This window comes from Folsomia candida, unplaced genomic scaffold (genome assembly GCF_002217175.1).
Source record: "Folsomia candida strain VU population unplaced genomic scaffold, ASM221717v1 Fcan01_Sc001, whole genome shotgun sequence".
Classification (NCBI taxonomy): Eukaryota; Metazoa; Arthropoda; class Collembola; order Entomobryomorpha; family Isotomidae; genus Folsomia; species Folsomia candida.
The window spans coordinates 20,239,274-20,258,861 of NW_019091193.1; the positions used below are offsets into that span (position 1 = coordinate 20,239,274).

Sequence of the window (19,588 nt, forward strand, 5' to 3'; positions counted from 1 at the left end):
AATACCCCAAAGTGTCACAGACAGGCTAAACTCATTGTTATCTCCATTAAAACATATAGTAATGGATGATTAATGATTTGATGTTGTTTGCGAAAATATCCTGAACTTCTTGTACACATGTATTTGTGCGAATAATTGACCACGATATTGGGTGATTTGCTGCATTACATTGTCTCACAGACATATTTATATTATGTCTCCAAGAGATAAGCGCTACCCTTGGGCATGGGATGATTCTGTCACCACGTCCCTTGGACTCACAACTAACCCGATCCTGGTACGAACACTCGCGCATAAAAAAATCAGGAAATCAGGAAATGTGAATATTGGGAAGTTTTAAGCAGGACAATAGAATCGGGTGAAAGGAGTGGAAATGATACAATTGATTCATGTTTAATCGTCTCGATTGTATGCTCGTTGTTACCCATTAAGCATTATAGTTGCCAAACGGTAGTCAGTTACTCGTCCGTCCTCCCTCCCTCCCATTATTGTTAAAGATGCATCCATTATTGCCAACCAGATAGGGTTGGACGCAATAGTAGAATGACTTGAATTGAATCTGAATGAAGAGATCTGAGGCTCAATCGATCAGTTACTCTTCAGGCTTCAGGGGTGAAACGATAAACTTGAATCTCATCCTTTGTTGACTTTGATACTTCTTAAGGAAAACGAAGGAATATAAAGATTGATCTTCCAAATAAGAATCTTCTCCCTAAATAAAATTATTCACTGATCTCGCAATTGATCTTGAAAATTTGAAAACGTAGCTGTACGACTGCGTTCTTTTTCACTCAAGAGATCAAGGAACCTGTCAACCCTCCCAAAAGATTTTTGATTTTATTGGTTTCCATTCAAGTGGAAACATGATCAAGTAAATCAATCTGAACTGCGTGGGTAGACTCCTCAGTTTATTTTGCATGTATGCATCTTGTTATTTTTAAAGTGCAAATTTTTGGTTGATTGATTGTAAGAAAAGTGAAGTTTTTACTACTCGTGTTGCGTATTTATATGCATATCTTGGAGTTTTTCAGAAATTGAGACGAATTCTTGTATGATTGAGTGAGAATTGCTCACTTAATTTTTAATTCATCTCAGCTTTGTGTTTATCGCTACTTCATTGAGGAACAGTGGGAAATGCCTTCTTTTATGGCTGTTTGGTGTGGTTAAAGTTGGTGACTCTTGTGGTTCGGTTTATTGGTTTGTGTTTACCAAGATTGATTTTATGCTAACTAAGTATACGTGCTGGTTGAATTCGACTAATTATGGCTGCGGTGGTGAAAATGCGACTGAGTGATTTTCTGTGTTTTTGGTTCATCATCCAATCTTCCAATTGTAATTACTTTCTTTTATTTATACATTAATATGCATTGATGTGGATTTAATTAGACGAAAGAAATATGTCTCAGGAATTGCTGCATGTCTCAACGGCCTATAACATTCAGGTCGTTGTTGGCATAACATGTACATACATTTTTATGCAGCATAAAGTTCATGAAATACAGAAATCATACACATGTCAAAATCAGTTGTTGCATCTCAGTTTTAATTTAATCAATATGTCACCGTATTGAAATAACCGCAATTTGGAATATACGCGTTATGAAGATCTTACCAAAATGTGCGGTTTTGTGGTCGATTTACAAAGGAAATTGAATCCGTCCTTATGCATTTGATTGGATATTAGCTGACCTATTGTAGTTACTTTTTGTAATCTTGTTTCAATTTATATTACTACAAATGTTGACTTTACTTTAACATGAAGAAAATTACCAACAGAAAACAAAATAGTGCAACTGATGTTTAAATGCATAGTTCTACGAATATGCTATGTACTCTATATAAATGATATCTACACAAAAAAATGATTTTTTTTAAAATTTCAGGTCAAATATTAGTGCCGTTGAAAGCGGCATTAACAGAATGTTCAACTGGGATTGAAACCTTTGAAAAAGTGACTGGAATTGAATTGCCCCCAGAGGAAAGAATCCCCCTGTACTCCAGCACAAGTGGGGTAATCCTAGCAGATTGCTATAACCGGTAATTATACGCTAGTATTGGGTGGTGCATAATAGACGCTAAAGTTGTCTGCACATCGTTAGCACTTTCGTTGGAAATATTACAGTTTCCAAATCAGTCAAAACTTGACAAAAACACTACAATGCAATAAATGTTCACAGAGTATAAACTTTCATAATGTTTTTGTACAACCTTCATAGAATTTCATGGATGCAGTTGATCCATGCAATTACATTCTTTTCGATTTCTACATCAAAATCATCTTCAATTTCTAAAGCTCAAAGAACGCAGAAAATTGAGCGAGAAGTTAAAGTTAAAAAAGCAAAAATTGAACATGGTGATGGTCGTTCATATATTTTAAGAACACTGTCAACTGTGCTTAATAAGTACAGTATTTGGATTTTTATGTATTTATAATGACACATACACACATTTTAATTTACAGGTGCAGATCATCCTCAAGCTGTTCAGCATTTTGGATTGATGTAAGAATGTTTTTTTGCTACCGATTATTCATTTAGAATACAATGTCTTCAGAAGCAGTGCAATCTTAAAAAAACCTACAGTGCAGCTTTGCTTAGCCCGAGCCAGGGTGGGTACAACTAGAATTTGTTTACCAATCTTTACGCCAAAATTCAGCTTAATTGAGTGATTTTGCAAAATCAGTATGGGTCACCCCACCGGGTTCCTCTGGGTCAAAATTTTCAAAATTGTACATCATAAACTCCCATTATAAGCTGCTATCGACTTCCATACCAAATTTCAGCTTAATTGGACGATTTTGAAAAATCAGTTTGAGTGACCCCATAGGGTCCCTCCAGATAAAAATTTTCGCAAATTCACTTCATATCTTTTCATTAGAAGCCATTAGTTACATATTTACCAAATTTCAGCTTTCTACAACAATTTTGAAAATTTGATGCATAATAACCCCACCACCCATATGGCCCCCACCGGCCAACCACTTGACCGATTCGGCTCATCTTCGAACTTGATTTGTCTTTTGGGTAGATATAGATGTGGTAAAAATTTCAAGTCGATCGGTTGAGTTTGAAGAGAGTTATCGCGAAGACAGACGGACGGACGGACAGACAGACAGACATAACGGGTACATAAGCCCTGGCTCGGGCTAATAAGCAGGATCCGCTTGCATTGTGAATAATTTGATCAGATGCAATATAAACTAAAGCAAATTCTGTTTATATGCAGTACACTTCAAATGCCTGTTTCCGACTAGCCAATCCCAAGTTTACGGATAATAATGTGGAAGTAGATGCTTCAAAACCATCTTCATATTTTGAAAGACTTTGTTTACAAGGTAAGGTTTTGCAACATTCAGTCAATGGTGCGGTTGCAAATCAATTCGCATTCGACCAAGTAAATATTCTCCTTGTAATTTATATTTTAGCAATACTTCAATTGCCTAGAGAAATTTGCATGGGACTTGTTGAACTATTCATACAATGGCCAGAAATTAGAAATATACAGACAGACTGTCTGACAGCAAGGAATTGCACATCTGCAAGCATACCTTATGTACACATCTGCCTGCCCTAACAAATGAAATGACCAGGGCAGCAGCTATAATCCCTAAAACCTGATTTTCCACTCAATCAATTTATTTTAATTTCTTTACTTCCAATTCAAACTTCATCCCTCGTTGCATGCAACTTCCCGTCTTTTTTTTGAGCAAGATTCAGAATTAATGCACTTCTCACCGAATAGTGTATCATTTCATCACAATCACAAAACTATCTTTTACCGTTGACTCACCTCATACAATTTTCAACCCTGTTATTTTAAACCAAGCTATAAATCAAATTGAACTCGAAATTTAAATAGTTTCAACACGGGTATTATATTGTTGATTTTTATTGTAAGTGTGCATAAATGTCGTGCATAAAACGTGCAAATTGATCCGCTGGAAGTTTTGAGAAAAATTACATCATATTAATATATCATACTACTTTAGGACAAGGATCAGGCAACGCATTTCTTTCAGATTTAATCCAATTAATTACAAGTGCGTCGAAAAAAACCAATGAAATTATACTAATAATGAATTGACTACTCTCATATAAAGCCAGATTAACTGTGTTTCGATTAATTTTGATTTCCCAGTCGCCGTTAGAAAATCCTCCCCCACGCACGCACTCGCACTGCATATTAGCCATAATTATTTCAAGACACAACCAAAAAATACAATGACACCCGGTTATTGAACTACCCTTAGTTATTCCCATGTCAGCTGCCATAAAATGTACTCGAATCTTTCAGACATATGCACATATAGACGATAGATAATTCTGATTAAAAATTTGTCCAGACTATTGTAAACAATATTTACATGGGTATGCAAATGTGCTGATTTATTTTCAGGTGACATTTGCAGCAAAGCTTGGGTGACAGAAAGAATTCCGTAATTTTTTACACGTTTCTCAAAATATAATCAGCAATTCCAAAATTATAGTCAGCTTTAAACATGTTTCAGGGGACATGAATTGGCAGGACATGACGATGTGATTATTCGTAGCGTGGGTAGTAGAAAACGATGTTCGGAACTTTGTTTGACGGATAAGCGGCTTCCTTGTCGATCTGCAGATTATTGGTAAGGAATGATTTTTTCACGAGAAACTTATTACATATGCAACAGGTAATTGTGCATGCAATCATTGTTCAAGCGAATACAGATTAATCGGTTAGTATTTTTAGTTGTAAACTTGTCATGCTGCCACAATGCAACGTGCTTAATTGCAATGAGTCCTTTGCTCAATATTATTGTTTACTGCAAAAAATTCAAAGAAGACCCGTAGTCTATTTTGTACTGTCGGAACAAATAGTTTACGGGTACATACATAACCATGTGCATATGTGCATGTACTTATTTATGTACCGTTGACCAGCCAATGTTCCACTGCCACTGCTGAATTAGGTCAGATACAACATGCTTTTATATAAATTTGCCCAAAGTTATAGAGTGTCGTGTCAACAGTGTGTATCTATTATGTCCTAAGAAACGGGTTATCAAATCAATTTTCATTACTCGCATTCAGTGGCAGTCAATTCGGTGGCAGTCATAAGCACAACAATGCAAATTGACTCCCTACCTCGTTGACAGCTTCTTTTTTCGTTAAGAGATTTGTTTTACACAATGGCCAACTCTTGTCTGAAATCACAGGGAGTCCAGAAAGGAATGTCGACTGAGTCGGGAGAATCGCCGAAGTCAAGTACTATTCGAATTTAATTTAACGTTTAGTCCTTTGAGCCCCAATTAATATAAAATATCCATCACAGCCCGGTTCCCTTGTCAAGTCTACGAAGGAAGTGGAGTACATCGAGAACGCCTGCATTGGTATGTCCATCCACCACTGTCTGTCTCGACCCTTTTCTCATTGTCCATCAAAAGGAAATCAAACAAGGGTTGATAATTGCTTACACTAGCTTTTTGTTTGATGCTCGTTTTCCACGTGTGACGTGACTTACTTAATACGTAACGCCATAACACAGTCCAAGTAATGATATTTTGACAAGTATGTAGTACTTGTCAAGTACTACTATTACTACTTTGTCTATTGTCTATGTAAAAATGGGTAATACACACGTAACTCAAATAAGTATGCAAGTGTGTTTGTGTGCCAAGTAATAATTTCTGAACCCTAAAAATCCAAAAAGGTTTTATTATCCGAATTATGCTCTTTATACAAGTATGTAGAAGTGTGTCCTTTAGTTTTTATGAACGATTTGGTATTTTTAAGATCTGACTTGAGTAACAACCCTCAACTCTCAATATGATTTCAACATTTGATTAAATGCTATGCGATATTAGGCATTTCAGAGATTGAATAATTGGAAATTCTATGTCATCTTATTTTTATTGCACCAACTTTACTGCGTACTTAACTATGTATGTATTATGTATGTCTACAATTTACTTTTATACACAGAACCGATCTCCACAAAACAAAGAGATTGCGAGTGGGAAGTTATGCATCGATTTGAGTTTCCTCTGTCAGATTTTGCGACAAAATCAGAAAACCTTGAAGAAGTACGTAAACTCTTTATTTTGTAAATCACTATGTTTGCGTGAAATTCAACTTTGGGAGGAGTTTCCTCTTTAATGCAAAGATTACAAATTCATTGTCACATTTTATGGATGGGTGAATGAAATTAATGAATGACTCGTTGATTCTGACTTGATTATTTTATTCCAGTGCCAAAAAGCTTGCGAAACATATACGGCTTTCACATGTCGATCAGTTACCTTTGACATGGTGACAGGCCTTTGCTTTTTGAGGTGAGATATCAGATTTGCTCGGAAAATACATGTTATCCATAACGTCATGTTTTACAGAATTTATTACATTTTTCCAGTGGGGCCGACATGTCTACTACTTCTCCAAAGCTGCTCAAGTCTCATGAGAATAAGATCTATGCACAGAGGGTGGCCTGTATCGATAGTGAGATTTTTTTAAATTTTCCTACAAGCATTCAAGTAGATTTCTTGATAGAAAATGTTATTTAAAGTATTGTGTAAAGTAGTTACATAAATTCATGTTAGCCTTCACCTTTAATTTTCTGGTGAATTTGATCATCTCCTCACATGGTTAGAATTTGTGAACGGATGTAAGCCATCTTCATCAATTGTTGTGCTGAAAGTGGGTAAATACGTTTAGCAAGTGCAGAACGATAGATTTCACGCTCAGCATCAAGCATTACATGCAATTAATTATATAGGTATTATTCCGTAAAAGAGGTCTAATTAATCTCGTTTTTATGTACACAAAAATCTTCAGTGTCCTTGGTCCAACAATTTCATAAAAAACAAGTATTTAGTACGTGGATTAAGAAATCAAATAATTGTAAAGTTAGTCTTTAGTTATTTAGTACATAGTTCATAATGTAGACCAGGATTCAAATTTATTTGTCACAATTAGGTATTATTAGTTCTAATTTAATAATGTCCTTTAATAATAGTGTCCTTGGACTGCAATGGTGATAATATGGTTGCCAAACTCAAAACTCACAGCCCATTCTATGGAAAACTTTATTCATCGGCACTCCTCCCAGAATGTGAGGTTTTTGGTCACGGTAAATTGTTCACTTCTTTGGAATATCCACTCAACGGATGCGGGGTCTACAAGTAATTCTGAAAGGAATATGTAACAATATGCAAATAATTAAAGATTACGTGCTTATGTATTCTTTATGTGTTTCGATTTTAGAGACGCTGATGGATCGTTTGTAGGGAATTTAATAGTTCAACAGCATCCACTTATCCAGAAACGCGGCGATGCTGCCTTTCGTCTTGTCTGTACATTTCCAGAAACTAATCGGACTGTGACACAAAAAATTGCATTTGAAAAAGAATCCGAATCTCGCCTGGTGGAAGCAGGATCAGCTCCTGCGCCCATACTGGGAATTGCCGTCTCGGTTATCAATGCCACTGCCAAGTCCCCTGCAGTTACCCTCAGGATTATCGACAGGAACGGGAATGACGTGAGTGGAGTCACGTTGGGAGATGAACTCTACTTCAAGGTACTCTATTCAATGAAAGTTAGTCTTTAATCACAGTTTGACATTTTGTTGATGTTGACTTATTTTTATTGATTTGCAGGTAGAGGTTGAATCTACAAGTAAGCCTTATTAGAAGAATAGTATGAATACATGAACGACTTTAGCTTAAAATAATACTAAAATTGTATTATATTTTACAAAGGTGCGTATGGTGTTTTTGCGAGAGACTTGATTGCTCGAAGTGGAACAAACGAAGAGGAATTAATCCTCCTTGATACGAGGGGTAATTTACCATTCATACACTTCTCATTTTAAATTCATAATGTGAAATACAAAATTATGTTAGATTTGAGGAAAGTATGGAAAAATAAAATCTCCTTATCCATGATTCCACAGGTTGTCCGGAAGACCCAGCGATATTCCCCCATCTCAAGAAACTTACAGATGGGTCGAAATCTTTGAAGGGGCGATTTGAGGGTAACGTTAAATAAAATCAGTAAAAATTGACCAGAAATGTACTAGAAAGGTTTGAATTATTTTAGCATTCAAATTCACGAACGATGCTGTCGTACGATTCCAAGTTTATCTCCAGTTTTGTCGGAGCGAGTGTCCACCGGTATAAAACTAATGCTTCTCTTTATAGAAAAATATTAGGATGGTTATGCATTTTCTACTAGCCTTACATACATGCGTATTGTATGGGCACCAGACTCATTCGGCGTGGTTTTGATCTTAACAGATTCGTTGTGACGGTGAAAATTCTCATGGACGAAGAAGACGAGCAATGGCACCAAATGCCGAGAAAGTTGAGTTTATAGAACTGCAAAAGGAAATCATTGTAACTGGTCCAATAAATGGACCAAAGTCCAAGATGCAATTACCAATGAGCACCAAGGGAGATGACGAGAGAATACACCAGAAAGGTATCGACTTTATTGCCCATGCCGCAGACGATAAGAATATCAAGTTAAAAAAATAATGTGAGATGATTAAAAATGAATTTGACTTTCTAGACAATGGGATGGTTATCTGTACTCCGAAGAACCTAATGATGGCAATGATAATAGGATTTTGCCTATTTCAAGTCGCGATAGTGCTTTGTTGTGCGGCCTGCATATGTTACAAGAAGGACAAGAAAGGCATGTCCCTTCCACCATCAGAACCAACTTATCGATCCTCCGACGTCTACTACGCACGGCCATCTTTAATTAGTACGCTTCAATCCATTAGAAACTCCAGACGCTAGTTACCAATATAACGTAGATACATGTTCTGATAAATAGTGGGTGGGTGTCAATTTGTATCAGTTGTCGGAAGGTTTTGCCAGTCAACGTTCCTTTGTAATCATATACAAAAACCATAAAGTTGCATGTAGCATTAGCTTATCGTAGTATCCAATTTTATTTTGTCTTCACTGTGCTATCATCAATTAATTATGCTATGGATTATTATACTTGTTTGTTGGAAGATGCAAGTATTGGTGGGTTGTGTTGTTAATATTAGAAATGAATTTAAGCAATAATTATAAGTTTCCGTTAATACAATTTATTGAAATCAACTGAATGCTAACAATTTAAAAAACATATAAGAGTACCGGGATGGAATTTAGAACAAACCAATTTTGGTTCGGTATGATATTGAAAATTACAATAATTATTAGTGTCTTAATACTGTTATTTTAAATAAGAATATTTTTGATGCCGTATCAGCCATTTGCCAATTTACAATTAAGTTTCAATTAAATTTGGAATCACAATAATTAAGATTGAGTTATACATAGGTTATTTTTTATTACTAGTGCATGCAGTATGTGCTTCATATACCCAGGCGAGGAGTCCAGTCATGTGGTCAAAAGTATTTAGACAATTAACCAAACTTGCCTTTTGATCCTTAATTGAAATATCGCCAGGTTTCATTTCTTCATTTCCAATCTTGACACCACATTTTAAATTTTCAAACATTCTCTTTTCTTCGCTCTGTCTCTCCTTCAATAAGTGTGGATCATTTAGTTCTTTCAACTTTAGTTCATAGTGAGCCCTTGATAAATTCAGTCCTTGTCGTAGGGGATTTAGCAGCGACTCTTCAATCTTGGGAAATAACCCTAGAATTCCAATTATCTCGTCATGTTTGTCGCGATGAAGAAGATACCGCAAAAGGTTGAGGGACGCAACAATTTGATTACTGTGTTGGGAAAGATCAGTCGTAACCCCATTCTTTAATTTACAAACAGACGCAATCAACCGGGCGCCGGAAGTCCCTAAGAAGCATTCTACCATTCCTTTTTCATACTTTGGATTTTTATCATCGGCTGCAATGTGAATAAACTGCTTCAACTCTGTGATCATGAGTCCCACAAGGCTATCACTCGGAATTGTATTGATGACATATTGAATCAAATCATGTTTTCCTTGGGGTTCAAAAGTCGATAAATATTGCTTGTAAAGTGTGTAAGATTCGTTTCGTATAGTTGCATCCTGACAATAAATTGCCAGGTAAAAAAGTCTTTCTATGAAAATGGTGTGGACATTCTTTTTGAGCAGGTTTGCATCCAAACGATGAGTGTAATTAAAGTTTCCATCCGGACGAGGAGAGTTATCACAATAATGTATGAAGCAGTTCGCAAGCCGGATTGCTTTCTTGAGGGCCAGAATGTTGCCAGTATGCTTCAAGACAGTACTCACAGGGTAGAGAATCATGTTAAACATATAAGTCGGACTGTATACAGACGTAAATTTTTGAACGGGAAGACGTTGATCTACAATCAAGTACAAGTAACTGACTATTGAACTCATGTGGACCACTACTTCTTCTTCATCGTCTTCCTCACCCTCGCTATCCTCGTTGACATTTCCCACTAACGACGAAGTATCATTATTGCCCTCAACTTTTTTGTTCTTTTTTGACAGCATTGGGTTATGATTCACAGCATTCATTCTTCTTTCAATCCATTGCAGAAAGTCTAGCGGAGATCTGTCCAGCACAAAAAGGAGGTTCATTATTTTCTCTGCAATTATTCGAGCATCAGTCTTGATTTTGGGGCCAAGCTTTGGATCACATGTCGTAGTTTGTTCTTTCCAATCCAGATCAAAATGTATTAAAGGGATGCCTAATAAATCCACCAGATAGTCACGCAGGTAGTCCCGTTGTTTTCGAATACTTTCAATCATACTGATGTCATGGGAGGAAATTGCCGTCGCCGCATTAACCTCTAATTCTTTCACGAATGGAGTATAAAAATCCAGATACTCTTGGTAAGTTTGTAAAATTGGTCGGATTCTAGAATCCTGCTCAAAAATAAGAGTTTCATCATTCGTCTTATCAGTTAATGAAATCTTCAGTTCGTCCGGAACTTGACGGTAATATTTGACATGTGACTTTAAGGTAGAGAGCACCCAGGAGAAAGTCTTTTCTCTTTTCTTTGGCAAGTTCATCATCACAAATTGCAGGGACGGCAAAAGGCAAGTAAATTTATCAGAATTGACAAAACGCTCTCCTTGTTCCAAAAGGCAAATCAGAGACTCCTTGGGTTTATAATTGTGAACTACATGATGCAAGCATTGGGTGCAAGCTGCTACCGAGTCTTCATCTTCTGCAAAGGTCAGACCGTTTTCGCAGAGTTTGGTGATAAGATCCATGCCTTCGTTTCGAATATGAGGGATATTCTCTAGGCTGCACACATCTTCCAAAAGCTGGGCATAATTTCTCGTCCCCAAGTAGCTTTCTACTTTGTCTGAGAGGAATGTTGACACGGCCAGCATCATGGATATTTTGTACCAACTATAAAAACCACATATTTATGTATTTTTGCAATCAAAACACTCATAGATCGCTATTACTTACAATTATTAATAAATTACGAATCCAAACTTCTCATGAGGCCTTGTTTATTATAATTTACAACTTTTGCAATTTGACTACCTCTGTAATAAAACAAGACAATAATATGATGCTATGAAATGTACCAAATTATGACCAATATTTTAAACAAACAAACGAACCTTTTCTATATAACTATTATAATCCCGTTTTCCACACAAACATTTTTATCTTGAAAGAAAATTGCAAACTGACTTTCATTCATTGCTTTAAAAAAGTGACTTGGTTGGTTGGCGCTGATATTTCGCTGAAGCAATCGACGTTAGCCGAGCTCCTCAGTCAGTTGTCCGACACCACCACCGTCAAAAGGCACAGCAAATAATATTGTGTTGACTTTCTTCGTGTGAGTTGGGAAGGGTTTTCACATTCCGTTCAGTTCTGTGTGGAATTCCACCCAGCCAGACTGTCGATATTTGTAAACATCGAAGATGACACTCTCCTTGGCCTGCCCCCTTTCCCCCTGAGAGGTCACAGGTCACCAGAACGGGGAAATTGGTGCGAGTGAATTTACATATTGGGCAGGGGCAATTCTGAGGGGTGTAAAATAAGAAGTGACTCATCCTGTTGGTTGGTTTTTGTAATGACACATTATTATTTACAAACCGGAATGAGACTTGGTTCGATAGTCATCGTCAAAAAAGTTCGTCTTTTATAAAATGTGGAAAAATATGTCTTTCTCTGGGAGGTGAAACCCGAGTGGATTCAAAATTGAATGTATTGTGCGAATCAGAATCATTCCAGCGTCAAGCTAGCTGTATCCAACCGGTGTTTTATTTTTAGTTCATTTCGTTTATTTTCAATAATTAAAACTTATTGTTGAGGGAGTTTTGATATGATGCAAAAGTTTGCAAAAATGTGAACAAAACATTGCTGGTTATGGTTTAGTGATTGTGGTGGTGTATGTTAAGGAAAGTCCGCAGGTTCCTTCCTAACACTAATTTTTATAAACATCACGGCCGGGATCACTATATTTGAGCTAGATTTTAGAGAAACATTTAAAATCGAGTGAAATATGCCTTCGGGAGGATCTGTTACAATGACGAAAGAAATAAGTGGTATGAAAATTTTTTTATAAAAGATATAGACATAACATACAAGCAGATTTCTGCAGTTTGGATCTGCTGACATAAGCAGAATAGATAATCTGCGCTAATTAAACGGTTGACAGGAAAGCTCTTCAATTTCCATTTGTCTACTTAATTTATTTGACCGAGTGATATTGTATGTGTGAACGTATGCATGCATATCACGACATACAGAGCAACCCTGTTAATGAACCAGTACAATTAAATGCAAGCAAGTGAAAATGACCGACTATATTTAAAATGAAGGACAACAGTCAACAATGCAGTTTGATTTACTCCTTCCGCAACAAGATTATGTACTAATAATACAACGCCAACTTTTTATGATGGAAATATCTTGTTATCATATACGCTGGGTCGCGTATAAAAACAAGAGCTTTTTTAAAATGCAACTTTCTCTTCAAGGTGGGGATTGTTCTTTGGCACGATTGTATGCATACTACCTATACTACTTGTTAATTAGAATTAACAAGTTTATTAGGCCGCATTGACAATGAAATAAATACAACTATAATAACGTTACCAATATTATTTGAAATTTATTTAATCATGTGCATGTATAGTGCAATCAAATTTTAAATATGCAAAATTTCCTCCACAGCTGCGTGTACTTGCATTAGTTTTGTTGCATAACGGCCTCTTTATTATATGTTCAAATTCATTTTACTCCTTTGTTGAGTGTCCTTTGTACGATTGGATTGTTCCATTTAGACCGAGTGAATTACGGCGGCCGACAGATTATTCGTTCAGAGAAAAATGTTCTGGGACAATTCAGACTCTTAATTGATATATAAGATTTATTAAATGTGGTCACATCGAATTGCAAACTTATTATGGTCTGTGCATTAAAACGGAAGCCAATTTTGTAGGCGTTTCTTATGATGAATTAAATGAACGGACTACACTCGGACTCAGCATACTTTCTCGAATGTATTTATTTTTCAAAGTTTTTGATTTATGTAAATGGGTAATGCATGTGCAGCTAAAGATAGCTGCATAATATTCCAATCTAATATTTGGATTTTTTGTCTACCTATGACGGCAGTTATAATTATGTAGGACTTACTACTTTAACTTTCTCTCTCCCTACTCCTGCTTTGTTGCAACTTAAACTAACAATACTGAACAGTGCACTCATGCTTATTTTTCATTCATGAGAAATTTCACTCTTCACTTGTAATACATCAGTATCGTTTAAGCCAATATTGCGTACATATATTCGGCGTGGTATTTAGCGTGTGGAATACTATATATTTCATTTAAGGTCATACCACCATGTAGAATTTTTCACAACCTATACAAATGCTCAGCATTCTAAATAATTATTTTACAGGGTATAATGACAGGTATTAAATTAGATCAACTTAATCCAGTAATTTGGTAAACTAACCAAGAAATGTGGGACTTTCTTATGATCTGGATATCTTGCTGGAAATTTTGTTTGCTAAACTATCGGGTCATTCCACTCACATTCCATACACAAACAGTCTAGATAATAAATACCATTACATTTTGACCGTATGCGGTTGATATGGTTAAAAATTTAGTAGCCCTTCCTAATATGTCAAACTCACCAAAATAAGTTATGATTTTCATAACATTTCCTTACATATATATATTTAGGAACGTCATTTAAGAAGCTTATTAATGTTGTAAGAGTTCATTAAGGATTACAATGTCTTCAGCGTCTACTTAAATACACATATATATTACGAAATTGCTGATTTCATAAATCGTTCATCGTGCCATCAGATAATTTATTGTCAAATTATTGGCACATATAAACCAGCAAAAGGGAGTGTTTAAATAAATATCGTCCATTGCTATCATTCCTTTCTTAAAAGTTCAGTGTTGTAAAGTCGGACCATCTAAAATTGACGAGTGACCACCCAACATCAATGCAATTGTTCCCCATTATCGTCCTGATGTTTGTCTTGCTCTTGACTATTACATAACATACGCCATTATATTTTGATTGCGTATGCACAACTGAAGAAGCCACATTACGATATATCCATGCTCAAGCTTTCAAGAGTTGTGAGATTTTGTAATCTTTGTCATTTCCATTATACCTAGTACGGACAATTGTAATGACCAACGGCTTCCGGGCGCCAAAAAATTAGTAGGAGCTATGTTAGACAGTTGTAGTATTTTTTATTGAAATGCCCATGCAATTGTCTATCAGAGACCATGTTCCAAAATTTTTTGTGACCCGAGGTACTAAAATGACAGATCGGATAAAGCGACGTGTTGCAATTTTTCGGAAACATTTTGGTAAACATAGAAATCCGGCATTTTTCAATAGCTCATTAAAAATCGGAACTAATCGCAAGATGGTCGGCCGTACCATGAAATGATCCACTAACATTGGCGGTGTTGATAACCGAAAACCGAGTTAAAGGGAACGGTCAAAAAGGTCACAAAAAATCACGAAGGCGCGCAATACCTGCATTCGGCTGAATTCATGCCGGATCCTAAGAAAAATTTCCCTACAAATGAACGGTCCAAGTAAAACTACGTCCCTGGCCCCTAAACTCGACCTTGGACTTATGTCTTTAAGATGTAAAAAGAAACACTTGCTAACTTCACGCCAAGTAAAAATAGTACCCTTGAAAGCCGGGCACTGAACATGCGGTACGCGCTTGAAAAATGGAAATAAGTATTTTTCAAAGGTAAGTAAACTTTTACAATAAAGGCCATATAAAATTAGCAAAAGCACTTTGTCCACACCCCACCACTCCATATTATTCATTAAATTTTTTAAAATATTAATCGGACCCACCATCCAGATTCTGTGATTTTTTTATTCGACGTAGATTGGATTTGGGCAAAAAAGTGAATTTTCTTCCTCTGGGGGTCAAATTTCTTGTCAACAAGTATTTTTTGAAGCTATAGAGCGAATGGAAGAACAAGATGGACCACACTCTATTAAAAATAGCTGCTAGATATTCGAGCATGGCTCAGGACCTTCAGATAAGGCCAAAATAGTAAAAATCGGGTAAAATTCCAAAATTTCGGACTCCATTTCGGACCAAGAACAAAATTCACTGCCGCCGAACCTTAACCTTCCGGAATATAACATGTGGCCCAAACTGAAGCTAGATACATGTGCTAAACCCCACACAAGTTTGAAATCTGAGAAAAAATCTATCGCTTAGAAATGAAACCAATATGCCTTGGAATGAGTGCGTACCGCGAGTGAGATGTGGACACAAAGACTTCGGGCTCTTGTAGCTACAAAAGGAGGAAATTTTGAAAACTAGTTAGTATATTTTGAAGGAAATTTAATGGGCTTTCTCGTGGTATCATTAGTTTTTCAAAATTCCATCAACTGGGTTGGCTACATTAATTTATGCATTGGTCACTACAATTGTCCCTACCAGGTAGCAAAGTTGTTACCATCTTTATGATAATTATATGGTGCTGTATATATGTATTTCAACTTGGTCCTTGAGTTGTGTTTTGCATATATGTATGTACGTTTTACTGGGAGTTTCAGAGTCCCGGAGCGCACAGCCAAGGTCAGATTCAGCGGTACTGGTATTATGCATAGTCGAGGTTGGAGAACATCCTAAACTAGTAGATAATCAAGTATCAATCAACCCCTATCTTGGTGTAGATTATTGTGCAATATTGTTTTGCTGAGATTAGATTGTCATGCTTTGTTCCGCCTGGGAATTAATTGCGACACTATTTTCTACATTCGCCACAGACTTTCTCCCTGGACCCCGATGGCCGATGCAACAAATCCTCATTTATTTACTGGACATGCACGAATTTCATTTTATTATTACGATCAGTCAATCATATTATGCCAATTTCCCTATGCATAAAATGGTAAAATGGATACATGTAGAATGTAGAATACACAAATAATAAATTACTAATTATTTAATGATAATAACAATTGAAAACTGTCCAATCATTTGACCAATTTTGCTCATTTCGGCCATACTACATTTACATTTGTGCAATCTTTCCTCGATTGGACGAGTGAACTTATTGCAGATGTTTGACAAGCACACGGACAAGATCATAAAGCTAAAAAACTCTATAAAATTTACTACAAATGTTATGCTAACATTGAGTGGAATGGAAATTGAAAACTGAACCTGTCAAGTCAACTGATATTTCGTTTATTATGATTGAAATAAATGTATTTTACTCCTCAGCCAACGAATTAACTAAGCTAAATTTATATCGCAGAAGGGATTAAGGCTCTGCTGGGCAAGCACGTGCGAATTCTCATGAAATGTGCCGTAAAGATGGAGTCAAAGGGTGACAAAACCGAAAACCGGATTCTTGTAAGTGGAAACATTTGAGTTATTATGACAAAATTGGTAAAGTAAAATTTTGCAAATAATTGAGGTATTTATATATTAGAGCATACTACTCTGTACGTGGTTTAAAAATTAATTTTCTCCTTATTAATCTTCATGAGTGACTGACGTAGCATGATTGATAGGATACGTGCCATATTGAAAAAAACTCAACAGATTTTTTAATAAACTACACATGCAATTTGTAATTCTATGTATGTATTTATGCTTCGTGGAACACTTAACTTGTTAACTTACAGAAAACTTTGATGATGAAATGTCTACTATTTGATATTAGTGAAACTGTTGCTGCTGTTGCAAAAAATTCTGGAGCTTCCTTTCAAATTGTAGGACTAATAAGTAGAAAACACGTCTTGTAAATTCAGTTGAATCCCACGCAAGGCATACTTGTTCACGCAATTTCTGACGTGCATATAAAACCTTCTTTGCCAATCTAAGGCTCGCATTCCCGTGTCTTCGTGTCTGTCAGTCCAAAAAACAAAGCACGAGACAAGCTGGCAATAAATCAACGGTTTCTACGTAATACAAACTATGCAGCCAAACAGTAATTTCATGGAGCTTGGTTTGTTTTTGTTTCGCTTCTCCGAGTCCAGATTCTCCTTTGTTGCATTCCGTTTCAGTTTATCCACCTGCCACAAATGTTTACATTATCGCTTGCGTGCCTAGTCGAACTCACTTACTTCACAATACATACATACATGCATATACATCAATAGAAGGTAGATAAAATTCCGTACAAATTCCATCTTCGAGATTACCCGGATATGGAATAAAGTTCGGGATTCATACATATGGACATGAGCTCTCTGGTTCTGAGACCCAGCCTAGACTAACATATAGACTAAATCTTTGCAAAGCTATATATTTAGCTGTACTGTTGCATACATATGGAACACGCATTACATAATATTATATAATGCATGATACGATGAGTTGGATTGTGAAATGTTGCGGGCATTTTCACCAGTTTCGAACAAATAGATTGGCTACTGTACAATTCATTTGATTACTGGGCAAGACCAAATTGTTCCCATTTGGTCCCCACTAATGCATTCCCGTGCAAACAATTCAATTTACTCTTCTGGATCGGCATTCTCAACCCCGATTAGATGAATTGGAGAAAGTAAGAGTTCGAGTGGCCGTCGAGGAGATACACAGGAAATAGAAATAGTACCCAAACAGACAAACTTTCATTGAATTGTGTTTGGTTCATGGTCTATTGACAAGTGAACAATATATTTTTGTGTGTTTTCAGGTGTTTTGTCCATGTCGGCTGTTCTGCCTCAAAGTTCCTCCTCGAGTAAGTTACCAATAATTTTTTTCAGTATTCGCTGTTCCTATTCACAATGTGTATTGAAGTCGTATAAATGAAAGTTGTGCAAAAAAGTGTAATTCAATCACTAACAAATTGGTTAAATGTCAATTCCGACGATGTTTCATTTTATTGTAAATTTATGAAGCTTATTTTCACTTTTGTTGTGCTATTATTGTACGATTTGCTTACTATTATGCATAAACAGAATATACAAGAATCAAATTTACAAGAAATTAAATTATGAATTTGTGCAATTGCTAGCGTTAAGCATCAGTTTCTGAATTTTCTTGTACCAATAAATAAGGCAGTATACTTAAACGCCAATTCAATTCAGCCCAGTTTCATGTTCATGTACATATGTCGTTCCACAAGCGATTTCCGCATCCATTTCCTACACAAAAAGCTTTCCCTTTCTTATCCCCACTTCCCCTCCAGTCATCTTGTCATTCTGGCTGGAGATTGCTCCAGAATGGTAAACAATGAATGACACTAAATGACACTAAATAGGTTCGTTCTTATGGTTCAGCAAAATGTCATTTTTACATGCAGCTTACCCATGTCCGACCTCGATTTTACAATTTCACCAGTAACAACATTAGGTTATTGTATGTCAATCCGAGGTTTAAGGGGCAAATTTCTCGAAAGTCCTACTACAGTCGTACCCAAAAGTGCTAAGCAAATAAACTTTGAGAAACGTGAGAACCTGGAAACAAACTTAGAAATAAAAGCCAGATAAATTCTTTTTCACATTTAATATCAGCTCAAAGGGATTTTTCGGTGTACTGCTACTGATCCAAATCGTCATGTTAGCTTTTTGTTGGCAGTTGGCAGTATCATTTCCTGTATTTGTTTGTTTCAGTCTTTTGTGATCATCAAGAAGATTGCGCTTCCCCATCATCTCATGCAATGGACTTTACTACATTCTTTGAACCCTTTGATGTTTTGCTATTTACACCTTTGAACAACTTTCACCACTAAATACACTTCCCTCGTGAAGAATTGCTTTCACCAGAATAATAACATAATTTCTTTGTTTCAGATCGATTTCCACTTTCACTACTTGGAAATTCAAGCCATAGAGAGCCGAAAGAATAACCAGGTAAACCTTATGAGACATATCAATTGACATGACGCCTATAAATATTGTTAACATATTTAGTTAGGTGATACTGGTACTGTATCGTTGGATGAGAATTTTGGGTTGTATTTTAGTACTATGCATATTTGTATTTTCCATCTCTCTTTAAACTTCCCCTCAAGCCTACTTAATCTAAAATCTAACTCAATCAACTCTCGTTGGACGAAACAATTAAAACATAAGGAGCAGATTTAGGGAAATTGGCTTTACAAAGGTAAGACTAGACCCAAGTTCGCCCTATTCCACCTGGAAAGGACGAAAGAATGTTTTTTATAGAGGTTGAACACCAGAGAGAACGAAAATT

At 36.1% G+C, this 19,588-nt stretch overlaps 3 protein-coding genes across 8 annotated transcripts in view; 2 read left to right on the forward strand and 1 right to left on the reverse strand.

Annotated features, from left to right (window-relative positions):
- Nucleotides 1-589: 589 nt before the first annotated feature.
- Nucleotides 590-9,213, forward strand: LOC110843884. The gene is made up of 19 exons (XM_035846307.1): nt 590-1,332; nt 1,884-2,037; nt 2,462-2,501; nt 3,226-3,334; nt 4,396-4,435; nt 4,508-4,624; nt 5,195-5,243; nt 5,311-5,368; nt 5,961-6,061; nt 6,228-6,310; nt 6,388-6,473; nt 6,991-7,156; nt 7,239-7,551; nt 7,631-7,649; nt 7,733-7,813; nt 7,927-8,007; nt 8,073-8,146; nt 8,270-8,453; nt 8,544-9,213. The coding sequence occupies exons 1-19, from the start codon at nt 1,263-1,265 to the stop codon at nt 8,774-8,776; spliced, it is 2,058 nt and encodes a 685-aa protein (XP_035702200.1). The 5' UTR covers nt 590-1,262; the 3' UTR covers nt 8,777-9,213.
- Nucleotides 9,060-11,708, reverse strand: LOC110863676 (glomulin). The gene is made up of 3 exons (XM_022113038.2): nt 11,529-11,708; nt 11,371-11,450; nt 9,060-11,307 (listed from the first exon to the last, which is right to left on the reverse strand). The coding sequence occupies exon 3, from the start codon at nt 11,289-11,291 to the stop codon at nt 9,312-9,314; it is 1,980 nt and encodes a 659-aa protein (XP_021968730.1). The 5' UTR covers nt 11,292-11,307; nt 11,371-11,450; nt 11,529-11,708; the 3' UTR covers nt 9,060-9,311.
- Nucleotides 11,709-11,795: 87 nt separating this feature from the next.
- LOC110845090 (F-actin-uncapping protein LRRC16A) overlaps nt 11,796-19,588 on the forward strand; it is a 37,183-nt gene continuing 29,390 nt past the window's right edge. For 5 of the 6 annotated variants that reach the window (XM_035846300.1, XM_035846304.1, XM_035846301.1 and 2 more), the window contains exons 1-4: nt 11,800-12,461; nt 16,698-16,795; nt 18,087-18,131; nt 19,186-19,245. In XM_035846300.1, coding sequence (XP_035702193.1) covers nt 12,419-12,461; nt 16,698-16,795; nt 18,087-18,131; nt 19,186-19,245 — 246 coding nt within the window. In that variant the 5' untranslated portion in view covers nt 11,800-12,418. Of the gene's footprint in view, nt 12,462-16,697; nt 16,796-18,086; nt 18,132-19,185; nt 19,246-19,588 lie in introns of all 6 variants that reach the window. The other variant, XM_022091452.2, reaches the window with a different exon arrangement.

Bases quoted from the DNA above. Each gene is read 5' to 3' on its own strand.
- LOC110843884 (XM_035846307.1), top strand. From the start codon at position 1,263: ATGGCTGCGGTGGTGAAAATGCGACTGAGTGATTTTCTGTGTTTTTGG. The intron at 2,038-2,461 runs GTAATTATACGC...TTTAATTTACAG, and splicing joins CTAGCAGATTGCTATAACCG to GTGCAGATCATCCTCAAGCT. The intron at 4,436-4,507 runs GTAATTTTTTAC...AACATGTTTCAG, and splicing joins TGGGTGACAGAAAGAATTCC to GGGACATGAATTGGCAGGAC.
- LOC110863676 (XM_022113038.2), bottom strand. From the start codon at position 11,291: ATGATGCTGGCCGTGTCAACATTCCTCTCAGACAAAGTAGAAAGCTAC.